The 13,126-nt window shown below is 41.0% G+C and overlaps 2 protein-coding genes across 2 annotated transcripts; both read right to left on the bottom strand.

The window, feature by feature from the left end:
* Positions 1–1,409: 1,409 nt before the first annotated feature.
* Positions 1,410–7,278, bottom strand: LOC139204112 (alpha-N-acetylneuraminate alpha-2,8-sialyltransferase ST8SIA3-like). Its single transcript, XM_070834079.1, has 4 exons — positions 6,854–7,278; positions 4,895–5,017; positions 4,067–4,624; positions 1,410–2,317 (listed from the first exon to the last, which is right to left on the bottom strand). The coding sequence occupies exons 1-4, from the start codon at positions 7,009–7,011 to the stop codon at positions 2,035–2,037; spliced, it is 1,122 nt and encodes a 373-aa protein (XP_070690180.1). The 5' UTR covers positions 7,012–7,278; the 3' UTR covers positions 1,410–2,034.
* A 1,174-nt stretch (positions 7,279–8,452) lies between these two features.
* Positions 8,453–12,857, bottom strand: LOC139204113 (cyclin-G2-like). The gene is made up of 8 exons (XM_070834081.1): positions 12,694–12,857; positions 12,046–12,169; positions 11,799–11,936; positions 11,369–11,619; positions 11,149–11,227; positions 10,969–11,067; positions 9,867–10,069; positions 8,453–8,942 (listed from the first exon to the last, which is right to left on the bottom strand). Exons 2-8 carry the CDS (start codon positions 12,166–12,168, stop codon positions 8,831–8,833), a joined length of 1,005 nt encoding a protein of 334 aa, XP_070690182.1. The 5' UTR covers position 12,169; positions 12,694–12,857; the 3' UTR covers positions 8,453–8,830.
* Positions 12,858–13,126: the final 269 nt, after the last annotated feature.

Genomic DNA, 13,126 nt, shown 5'->3' with positions numbered 1-13,126 from the left:
CACAGTCAACAAAAGCTCTGTAATAAATAGTGTATTCTCTTCTTAAGTATTTTTGTAACTGAAATAGTGGTAAACCTCAAGATCAGTTGTTGGTATTAAATGTTTGAAGAAACTGCGTCCAAAATATTGTATTTCCTGATGATTTTAGCCACGCTAGCGCCATTATTTAAGTCACAAGATCATTATCGTTAAGATTTGAAAAATGTCTCTGTATTTAAGTTTTTTCTCAACTAAATGACTGAATAACACCTGTTAGGTTAGCATAATCGGATGTTTGCTAATCAAGCTAAACTGAGTGAACAAATATTAGCTTGACATATGTATTTCTCCAAGTATGCATATAAAGCAAAGTCATAACTACATTTACAAATTGGATCATCAGTAGTTTGCTCCCCTAAAACTTTTTGAAAGTACAGCTTTCATTAATAAAGTTTGGGAGAGTTAGTTCAGTGGATAAATACCACTTTCATTATGAAGCTTGAGCCAGCAGCTGGTTAGCTTAGTTTAGCATAATCACTAGTTTGTTTAATCCATACAAAAATGTGTGAAAAACAGTTTCCTGTTTTATAAGGAGTTACTATTTCTGACTTTTCTGAGGTCTTGTCATCAAAGTGAGGTTGCAACCCGGTTTTGTACGTTTCAAACTAGCTAGTAGTTACTTTGACCTCAAACACAAACTCAGTAATGTATTTACGAATAGCCGGTGCAACCTGAGACCAACTTTTTGACTAATTTATTGCCAAAACATTCAAGTCACAGAAATAAACATGTCATTCTCTGTAAAATAAATACCCTGCGATCTTTGACAAACCCATGAGGTCATTTAACGACACTGTCCTAAAGCCATTTTCAGACTCAAGAAATGTCCTCATTCAATTTGCACAAACTTAAAGAATTGTTAAATTGTTAAAGAATTATTAAAACATTTCAAACAAAACATTATTTCATATTTGAGTTTTCTTAAATTTGTTAAATTGTGGGTTTTTCAAAGACTGCTGGGTATTTATTTTTTGAAAAATCGAATCTCGTGGCTCAAATGTAGCCGCTAGCGTGGCTTTAGACTAATAGTTTAGTAGGAAGATATTTCAAATTTCTTATAATCTCACAACCTAATGTAGGCCGATACCACAAAATTCAGTATTGTAATGACAACACACTATCGTCTGTCCATGATTTTATGGCTTATTGTTGGAATGTTGATTATTATTCCAAAAAATCAGAAGAATCTCAACAAAATTTGAAGCGGACAGTCACACTGTCTACAGAGAATAAAAGACACACAAGTATATATATGTATATATATATATATATATATATATATATAGATAGATAGATAGATATAGATATAGATATATATATATATATAGATAGATAGATAAAGAGAGAGAGAAAGAGAGACAGAAAGAGAGAGAGAGTACAGTCTTGTAAACAAATACCATCTTCCAGAGCAGCGCAGATTGTCTGACACCTTGTGGGGGGGAAAAAAGGCCTGAAAACAGGAACTGCACCTCTCTTGAGGCATTGAATCTGATTACAAAAAAACACTGATCTAACTCCTTCCCTGAGATTAGGCAGTGATTTCAGTGTACAGAATCAGTATACTGTTGAAAAAGGCGATTAATCAATCAATACTGTGTTAAACAGAACTGGAAGGTTTAACTGTTTGCGTTTCCACAGCTGAATCTCCTGCGGACCCCAGTTAAAATAGACATTTGTCCTGCTCGAGCGGTGTCGCCACAGCCAGCAGCCATGCAAAGGAGACTAATGGAAGCAACTGAGCAGCATAAAAGTCCTAACTGTTGTACTGAACACAACAATATACCAAATGAGTAATAACAACGCTGTGATAACTTTGTGATTTACATCCCGAGTGAGCCTGACATCTTCATGTGAAATTACAGCGTGATGTGAGTGCGTAAGGGTGTCATAAATTGGCTTAATACTTATCATGCAACATAAGTTTGAGCAGAGCTGATGTATCTGGGTCACGGCCTCTGGAGTCACCTCTTAAACCATCCAACACTCGTTGTATGTCTAACTGCAGTGTGTCAGGCTGAGTTTGATCACACCTTCCCTGTGCAGCTTGTAGAGCAGCTTGAACTCGCTGGGCAGCTGGTGGGTCTCCTGCCACTTGGTGGTGAATTTGGTCCCTTTCTTGTCATAGTAGTGGTAAGGCAGGTCCTTGCCCGTGTTGGGGTCCCAGCCGAAGGGCCAGAAGCCATAGAGATGGATCTCGTCACACATGGCAGCCGCCAGTGTGTACATCAGGATTCCAGTGCTGAGACGTTTGGGGGAGAGGTTTTTAGTCTTCCAGTATCTGTGCAGGAGAAGAGAGTCCATCACGCAGATATTAAAGGTTCAGTTCAGTTTTATATTAATACCTTTATGTCACATTTGCTGAAACTGTCATTATATTCTAGGACAGTGGGACATGAGACAGGTAATCTGAGAAAATATTGGTTGCTTTGGCTCCGCATTGGCAAGAACCTTCCTCACCTGAACAGAAACAACCAATCAGAGCCAGGAGGAATCTCTAACGTTGTGTCAATCACTACTCGTGCACACACTCCCTTCTAGGTGCAGCTCAGTCAAGCTCAATATCTTCAGCACATGGCTTCAGCAGGAGCTTTGCAAACACCCTACTTGCTCCACCCACCCACCTACTACTGATCATCTCATCAACCTGCAGTATATCTACGCTGGTGCTTCAGTCACTCTTCACTAAATTGTTGTTTCAACCCTCGTGTCAGTGCTCGCTTTCGGCCGTTCGGTAAATTGTGCACAAGTTCTCCTTGTGTCTGGTTTTCTTGCTTTTGACGAACTCTGTTTTCACTGTGCCGCCAGGATCAGTCTTTCCATTTCTCACCTGAATGCCACTCTGTCTGCCTCGCCAACTCTCACTCCAGCCATGCTGACTCACCAGTCCGCCACGGCATCTCAAACACCTGCCACACTCATTCCCTCATCTCCCTGCTTCAGCTCCAGCTCATGTTTCTGCCTGATCTCCATTCTCCACTTAACTACAATAAATCTCCTTTTGAACTACACTTACACTTGAGTCTGTGTCTGCGGTTAGGTTCACCATTTAACAAGCCCACTGCTCGATTATTTAGACTTTTCAAATGTTCAATTCAATTAAACCCGCAATGATCAATAACATATCAACAAGTGAGTGTATCAATGAGTCAAATGACTGAATGCAACAGGGGTTGAATGTGGTGAAATCTTCAGCCAGCAGTTCCTCTCAGCTCTACAGAGGGTTTTAGTGTCTTTCAGCTTGTTGTTCTAGTTTTCACGTCCCAGCAACAGGTGGAGACCAAAGCAAAGCTAAAAGAAGAGTGACTAATATGACTTACATTCATCAGTTGGACAGAAACACGACTCTGTGCAATCCCTAATGTTGCTCTTTGTTTGATGGATGTGTAAACAGGCTTCTGCTCAACTTAAAAAGTGAGAATATGTCAATGTTGTGTTTACAGCTTGTTTCGGCTGCCCACAGAAATCAGTTAAAGCAGATTTAAGAGGTAATAATTACTTTACTTGCAAGTTTTATTTTCCAAGAAGAAGGTAAAATTCTGTTGGTGAATATACTGACACCGGTCTTAACAGAGCTGCATATGTACTAAAATACTAAATATGTCTGTAATATTGGATATCAAAAAGTTTTAGGTATTAAATTCTTGGTAAGATTTTTAGAAGCATTTAATCAGGCATCAGCTGTTATTATAAAATATTTCCTTATTTAGATTGGGAAACTTGTCATGATTTTATACGGTTGTTGGCAAAGATTTATATTGTTAAATGAAAATGGGTCAAACATGTTAATATTCCCCCAAAATAAGGTATCACATAGCACAATATTATCTATACCCAGCCCAGACTCTTTATATATTAATCTTATTGGCCTAATGGGCCAAAATTAAGTAATTAAAGCGAAGTTAAATCCACCATGTGTGAGTTTTTAATGGTTGAATGTGAAATCGCCCAAAGTTGTGGCCATGATCGAACTTTCCAAAGCAAAACCAACCAGCAAAAACACAACCATCAATCAGATCGGCGCTCTTACTTGTTGACATCGTGCATGATGTTTCCCGGCCAGGCCAGTTCGACCTTCAGTTGGCCCTTGTGCTCCACAAAGAAGTCCACCAGGGTCCTGGTTACTGTGGCTGAGGTATGAAGGAAGAAGGCAGGGATCCACAGGATGGCTCCCTCCAACTTCTTCAGGTTGAGGAAGAAATTATTCCTGTCTTGAATGGTCAGCAGGTTATTATAGTACCTCTCCAGGATGCTGGGGTTAAAGGTGGTCAGGTTGGTCTTCCTGCCCACGTCCTTGGAGTAGACCTCCGTGGGGGCGAAGTTGCAGCGGAAGACAAAGTCGGCCTGGTCGATTTCTGGGCCGCAGTGGCTGCCCGTCAGGATGCCGCTGTTGCCCACCACAGAGCATATGCTGTAGTGCTTGTTGTGGATAGGAGAGGTGTCTGGAAGCAGGGATTTGAAGTTGTTGCTGATAGAGAAGACATACTTGTGGCTGGAGTAGTCAAAGTGCATCAGCTGGCCAACACGCACGCTGTTCTTTGTGAGGGAAAAGTTGCTGGGAATGTCAATGTAGTTGAAGATGTCTTTCCTGAAGAAAGAAAAATACACGTTTACAGGCAGCTACAGGAGATATGATGTACTATTACTGTGGGCAACTGACCACCTAAATAATAAAATAGACAATAGTGTCCAAGATGAAACCGTTTTTACTCTGATGTCTTAAAAATATTCTCTGTGACTACATGTACGCTTCGCTCCCCAGATTTTGACACAGCAAATCCTGCCTACTGTATATGCTGCAGGATGTGAGCGATAATCGGAGGAGAATAGAAAATAGCTGAGGGTTAAAACCTCTTACCTCTGCTGGTAAAAAGCAGTCTTGTTGAACTTCCATTTGGATGGTTTTCCTTGGAGCTCCTCATTCAAGGCGTTAGTTAACGGGATGAAGGAGGGGTCCAGGAAATTCATAGCAAACTGAGACCTGTGAACAACAATCATAAAGACAACCATCAAAAATACTATGTGACGCCATTGTGTGTACGCTAGCTGAAAGTTTACTGTTTTTATTTTTGTCTAGTCTTTTGTTGGCTAAAGGTATGGCTTTCAAAGGTATTCAAACAAGAGAACCACCCAGATCTGTTCTGGTTAATCTGAGAGGATGAGGAGTTTTTCATTCATGTTGGGCAGGGTCACATAATCAGATTCGCAGATTCTCCATGTTTAGAAAAATTAGTAGAAATCTGAACCCATTTTGAAATATCTGCATTAATCTGATCTGCTGCCACTTTCTAATAAGAGACTTTGAAAAGCTGATAACTAGTCGCTTTGTTAATGGTTGATAAATCATTTACTAATGCTTTATGGAAGAAGTTGTTCACCATCAATAACAGTACGTTTCGCCTGGCTGTGGAAACTTCCTTCCTTTGACTGGTCGAGCCTTCTGGAAAAGGACTGCATTGGATCTGCACTAAAACCTAAATTAAATGGATTAAAGCCCCTTTCTTAAGGATATATGGACGACAGATTGCCTGACTGCTTAACTACCAAATAGAAATAGCCCATTAATAAATCACTTTTTAACAACCAATAAAGCCTCTGGTTACAACTCCTAAATCTTTTATTATAAAGAGGTGCCCATTCTCTATTTTTTCAGACAAGATATTAATAATTTAGCTGGATGAGATTGAACTAGTTTATATGCACTTGTTCAGTCTGTGAATGCATCATGTTTTATAAGGTGACAGTAGTGGGAGAAGTACTCACATCTTTTATATATTACTATCATTATATTATATTATTGGACTGTAATTATTCAGTCATTCGTGTGTAAATCACTATAATGTTGCAGCTGGCAAAGGTGGGGCTGATTTTATTTACTTTGCAGGCTGCTGAGAGCCTTGTTAGTTTCCCCCCAGTGATCAATTAAGTCTTATCTTAACCTATAATAATGCGGAAAAATCTCTCCTTTATAAATATTTCACATATAGACATGCAGATGTGTATGTTTTTTCCCTTTTCTTCCAGATGCATGCTTATTATACCCACTCTCTGTGAACCTATAATACAACATGAACAAAAAACTATGATAACACATCATAATATTTTAAGTTTTATTTTGAAAGATTAGTCTGAATCTGCACAGTTATCAAGTAAATGTGGGGGAGCAAAAACTACACCAGCATATTTGGCTTTTATCTGAAGTGCAGTAGAATTATAAAGCATAAAGAAATAAAAGGACATACGCACGTAAAAAAAAAAAAGTACAAGTACCTCAAAATTAGGCTTAAAATAAGTACAATACTTGACTGAATGCGTTTACTTTCCACCACTGTGAGCTGATTATATGCTTCGCTTGGGTAACATCTTGATCATCAAACTAACTAGTAACTATTCTGTTAGATAAATGTAGTAAAAGGTAAAGGTAAATGTAGAGGCATGAAGGATCTTGGCATGGAAATACTCAAATATCCTAAAATTTGTACTTAAGCACAGTATTTGAGTAGTTACTTTCCACCACTGTTTTCTGGATGATGATGATGATGATGATGATGATGATGCAAACATTTACAGTACAGATGCAGACCTACATCACATCATGCATCACCAGGGCAACATTGCAGCACCTTGGACAGCTCTCTGGTTGATTGACAGGAAGCATGAGGCCCAAAATGAAGGAGAAGGTGATGTGTTGGGCTCGAGCATCGCATCCAGGTTGAATCGTGCGCGCTAGGCCCGACTCCTCTGTTTATATTTACCAGCAGCCCTCGTCTGCATCACATCAGCTGCCTCAAATCTCCGCAGAAAGGTTTTTACTCACCGAAATCCCGCATGGAACATGATCCTCGGGCCTCCCATGTAATATTTAGAGGAGGTGAAGAGGCTGTCTTTTCTCAGGGACACATAGCTGATGAGCGACAGGATGAGCACAGCGACGCACAGGATAACCAAACCCAGGGCCTTGGCGATGCGGACCATCTTGGGAGCGTTTTCATTCCCTGTATGAAGCTGCAGCGAGGCGTTGGCCTATGTTGTCATCGCCGGGACCGCTCAGTGCTGCTGTCCGTCTGCGGGGCACAGACAAGCTCATCGGCTCATATGATCGTAGGGAATGGACGGCTGCTGCTGGGCGGCTGCATGGTGGAGATGCCGAGACTCGGTCCGCTTTCATCCCTCTGCCTGCCTGCCTGCCTGCCTGCCCTGCCCCCCCTGACTGCTGCTGCTGCTGCTGCTTCACACTCTGCGACTCCCCTCCAGGCTGCCGCTGTAATCAGGGAGATGGAGCAGAAATACGTGTCAACTCATCCAGACAGAGGAAGGACAAGTCCAGCAGCAGCAGCACCAGCACCACCAAGCACACACCCATCACACACACAAACCCATAACCATTACCACAACTAGCCTTAACCTAACCCTAATCTTACTTTAACCTAAATTTACATTAACCTAACCTTAACCTTACTCTGCACAAAAAAGTGTTACTCCTTTGTTTTCTAACCTATTTAATGGTGCATATGTGACATTCAGTTATCTTACTTCATTTCAAGGTCCTCATCTGAGCTCTAAACTTCCTGTAAGACATTATATCATATTATCCATGGTCTGGATTAATACTTGGATTGGCTGCTGGGTGTCCGTTAAAAAGTGATGATGGGCGCCTACTAAGTAGTTCCAGTCAAACTGTTCACCGTTTTAAATGTAAGTGCTGTGCGTCTGACAGTTCTCTGCCTCCACGTCGTCCATTAATTCTTGATAATGGACATCTCGTCGAGCTTTACCCTTTACTTATTTTCTAATGGCTGTAATGGGCATCTTTATGGAAAAAAAGGGTACTAAACACATGCTTAATGCATAACACCTCCTGTGAACCAGGTTGGTCTCAATGGGTAAACATACATTAGTCGTGATGCTGCTTTGTGGTCCTCTTGACCTGCATTCATTGCGGGTCTATTCAGTTTATATATGAATGTGAACACAAGTTTCTAAAATAATATAAGAAATAACCCAGTTCACCAATAGCGGAAAATTCAAAATATAAGCAAATAACCTAAAACAAAGGAAAAAAAAGATAAAAAAGCACTTTTTTATTTTTAAGGGTTATTTCTAACCCTTGCAACATATTTCACATTATATCCAAACACAACACTTTATGTAGCATTCACAAAACATAACATTTTTTCTTCTTTTTTACAGGTTATGTACATTTTTTTTTAAAACATTTTCTACAGTAAGCTTATCTTGGTCAACATGAATAACATCCATTCATAATCGCATTTTTCTATGTATCCATGCATATACAGTCTGGTATTTTCACACTATAATGTCATATATATGTCACATTAGAATTATTTATAACATACATTGGCAGAATACTGTATATACGAATGGTACCGAGTATAAAATCTGTTTTTAAAAAAAAGAAAAAAAGACTGAGGATGTACGTTAGCTGGTATTCAACAGTGTGTGTGCGTCATGATCTCTTGTGCTTCACCATTTTTCCTGGAATGTGTCGAGCTCAGACACAAACAAACACAAAGAGAACACCTTGAAAAAAGACATTCAGATGCATTGCCATCAAGCTGCCAATATATGCAATTTTCCATTTTGCATTTTTACGATATGTTTTTTTGTTTTTTTTAAAGAAACAGACAGTAAACTGAATTAACACAGGCACTTAATGATCCAAACCTGTCACTTGGCACACGGTATGACAAGTGGAACACAACAACCACCTCATATCAGCCACAATTCAGGGGGCAAACGGGACATCGGTCGCTACTGCAACAATGGCGGCTCTTCACTTTCTGCAGCTGAGGAAGGAGGAGGGGAAGAAGGCTCCTTCTCCGTCACTTCCCAGCGAGCCACACGGGCTGTCCTCTCCACAGCTCATGTCCTCGCAGGAGTCCTCGCTACAAGAAAAGAGGAGGCCATTAAATAGTGTGCTTCCAAACTCATGTAACCATGAACTGCTGTCTTGTTGACAACTGTTGTAGGATCAGTCTGTGGGGTGGGTTTCAAAGGCGTTTCCAATTATCCAATCAAAATCCATTTGAACCAGTCCTGAATCTCAATAGCTTTACTTTTCAACATGTGTAAGTAACTAATGGCTACAACTCAAAGATGTCAATCACCTTTATCACACTGTCAGCAACTGTAGACTGATGTGTATTTATGACCACTAGTATGTGAGCTTTTGTGATTTCAACTTGAGCAGAGAGCGAAATTTTTTGTGATTGTCAATTTTGTGTTGAGAAATCTGCAACAGAGACCCTTGAACTGCTTCAGAAAGCCGACAGCAATGAAACAATAAGCCGGGCTGGGTGTTTTGAGCAGTCTCCAAAACCGGAGAGGGCGTGTCAAGTCAGGAGCGCAAGCATTTGCTCATGCTTGCGCTCCTGACTTGACACGCCCTCTCCGGTCACCGTTTTCTTTAACATTTGCAGGGTCAGACTGTCAACGCTGAGCTCTAACGCCTGGACTGGCCTGAACTGTGGCTGTGAGTGGGTGCCTTGTCATGTTAAAGCACCCACATTCGAATGCGCCACAGCTCAAACCTTACCTTAGACAAAATCACAGCTCACAACCCTGTGAACATTGAAGAAAACAAACAGCATGCTTTTCTTTTTGGGTCACACGTGCACATGTACCAGTGGTCACAAAAACAAGTTGTTTATCAAGTGATGCAACTTCGAATACTTAATCATGAACATTATTGCTCACACCTGCTACATGCACGTTACTGTACTGGGCTCCATTTGTTCACAACAGAAAATTCTCTGGACTTTTAGGTCTCAAATGCAGCATGACGGAAACAGAAAAACTGGACTATTAACCTCTCACTCTCGTCCCAGCTCCCCTCTGGAATAGTTGGCAGGCCGGGGACGCTGAAATTATTGGCCTGAAGACACTGTGCCGTTCTCCTGGACACGATCCAAACAAGCTTTTTGTTGTCTGGTTTGTTACATTCGCTTGAGCAGTATTCAGTCATGCACTTGGCCACAAGTTCCTTCCAGCGGAGCAGCTCACTGTCGCTGATCTGTGAAGAAGAACAGGAAACACCTGAGAGGCTGCTGACAGAGACCATCTTGAAATATGCAAACAAGCAGGGGTGGGCCATCTTCTCCACAGTCATATTATCTTATTATCACTCTGATATGATCGCCGGGGCCGGGCTACCCTGTGTGCTCAGCTTTTATTTCACCTGATTTTATGACAGACTCTGTGATATCAGGTATTACGTTATGTGTTTAATTTGTTTGCTGTTTTTGCTTTTATCTTAACTGTATGCTTTATTTTATCTGTTTTCTTTTTACTATTTTAGGTGACAGATTACAGGTAATGTTTGACACAGAGCCTGTTTGACAGCACAGGTCTTTGCTTAAATGCCCGTCAGTGGGTCAGAGTGTATGTGTGTGTGCGTGTGTGCATGTCAGTTTTTTCCCCACATACTATGTGTGCACATGATCAGGTAGTGACATCATCATGCCACATTGTACAAGTATGTATCGTACAAAGAGTAAAGAAATAAACCTTTTGCATATTAGCCCCACAAGAGACTTAAATGCAGCTCAGTTTGCCATTCTTAAAACACAGTGTGCTGCTAAAATAGTGGAATTAAAGTCGATTGTTATTTTCTGAGAAAATAAATTTAATATCCAATTTAACACTATGGAGAACCTAATGGAACTGTTACATTAGAACTACAAAGATTAGCCATTTGATTGATAGACAGAACATTTATTGGCTGTTATTTCAATTTCATGTTCGAAGCAAAATTGACAGAATTTTTTTTTTTTTTTACCAGTAAACTGCTTTTGTTTTGGTTTAATAACTATTAACTGACTTTTCATTACACGTATATCATTCCATGTGGCAAACGATATTGACTAATTGACAAAATCATCAGTTGTGGCAGCCCTAGTACTCTTTTAATACCTTTAGGTGTCTTTGGAATTGCTGGACAATCTTCAATAAGGTGATGGACTGGAGGGCGTCAAACTCCTGAGCAATGAGGGACAGTGCCAGCACTGATGGCTGTGAAGGAGAAAAAACAGCTGATCAACATGTCCTGGTACTCAGAGGGGATGCTGCTATGCTGAGAAATTGCGGCCTTACTTTTGCTTTAGAGAATACAAGTCGGCATAAGCAGGCTTTTAGCTGGGCTTCAAGTCTCCCAATGCTTGGGATCTCCTCCCTTAAAATATAGAGGGGAATCCTAATGTGATCCGCCAGTATAGACCTCATTAAGCAGAATCTACGCGACCAACTCCATGCACAGTGGAGCAATGCATCAGCAATAACAACAAAAGTATGCAAAGGAAAATCAAATATTTACCTGCCAGCAGACAGGGATGTGAAGGCTGAGTAGTAGAGGTGTAGGAAGGATAAGGCGGTCACTGCTTCGGGCTGCACACTGAGCTTCTCAGAGATGATCTTCTCCATGCGACAGAGGTCAGACACAGTGAACTTGCTTTGGCTGATGCGAATGAGTTCGTGGGTGGGTGAGACATTACTCTCTTCCTCGACCATTTTGGCTGCAATGTGAAGACAGCAGACTCCAATACAGGGCAAGTGTTTGGGCTGCACCTATAATAACACGACAGTGATAAGTGTGAGTCAACATCCCATGATTCAAGGTGAAACAAGGTCACTGTGGTCGTGCTTTCTTCTTCTTACTGGTGCGCTGTGGACTGAGACAAAAACAACAATATTCAACAATAACATGACACAACATATGACACACATAATGCTTAGTAAATGCCTACCTTCATTATGGTGAGGAATCTGTCAAGCAAATTGACAGCTTGAACAAAAGTTTGGGTGCTGTAGCCAAAGAAGCTTGTCAGACCCCACAGCTCTTCCACCCGGGTGTCTCTGCATTTCGCAGAAACTCCACTGTGACTCTGAAAATGCACCATTCAATGTGAGATAGACATAACTGGAGATATATTTTAAGCAACCCCATGTGTTTGCACAGACAGCCAAGGCTGCAAAAGCAGGTCAGTGGGTTACCTCTGTGGAAGTCGCCTCAATCAGCTTCAGGCCAGTCTCTCTGGGAAGAAAGTTGTACTCCTGTGCACAACATGACTTCAACTCCTTCAAGAGCAAGCTGTCAATGGCTTGAAGGTCCCTCATCCTGGAAAACAGCGTATTATAAAAGCTTAGCATTGCACTCAGAGAAAATCTAGAACTGTATAATGTGGGAAAACAACTGTGTCCCTACAGGGTGGGGAGAAGAGGTATTTGTGTTGTCTCCTAGACCACACCTACTGGGTGTCAGGTGTCACTGGAAGACACCCCCCCACCACTCTACCGCCCAAAAATACCTACAAATTCCTGCTCTTGTTTAATTATAACACTGAAATAAACTGTGAATAATGAGTAAAAACTGTGCCGAATAATGAAACACTCAAAATAAAAGTTAATGTTGACATTAGTTTGGGCTAAATGTACATATCCACTGAACGACAGAAACTAGGTCAAATAATCATAGGTGACATGGACACCATTACCAATCTCATAACAGGCTGAATTAATAGACTAAAACTATTGAGATTCGGGTAAACGACAAAATCCACAGAGGCAAAAAAAAAAACACACTAATACCGTTCGTGTAAGCTAACAGCTAATTATCGTTAGCTTGAACTAATAAACCGTCACCTTGTCCAGCCGCCGCCGTCGTGCAGGATAATAAACAGCGCTGCAGCTTAATCACACGTCTCAGTCCTTCATGTTTGCATTTTGATTGCAGTCGATGGCTGTGAAATGTTAAAAACGAGATTCCCGATCCCCTGCTGAAATGAGAGGGTCCGCCCTGAATAAACAAACAACCACTGACTGCACTTATACCACAATACCCATCATGCACCACTGGAGACGCCTCGCCTTGCGTGATTGCGTCATAATAAACTGTAGGGGGTGGAAACGGAAGTTGATGGACTAATTCAAAGTGTCGGCGCTAACGTTACTTTTGCAATCATTTCAATGTCAGATTTATCAAAATATCTGACTAACCTAGTCGGTTAGATTATGTTAACTAGGCTAACTTTTAGTGCCAAGACACACCGAGTTTTTAGGAGCGTAAGGCTAGCTA

Source organism: Pempheris klunzingeri, chromosome 7 (assembly GCF_042242105.1).
Source record: "Pempheris klunzingeri isolate RE-2024b chromosome 7, fPemKlu1.hap1, whole genome shotgun sequence".
Classification (NCBI taxonomy): Eukaryota; Metazoa; Chordata; class Actinopteri; order Acropomatiformes; family Pempheridae; genus Pempheris; species Pempheris klunzingeri.
The sequence above is the reverse complement of the archived record's forward strand: the minus strand, read 5'-3'. Positions and strand labels throughout refer to the sequence as shown.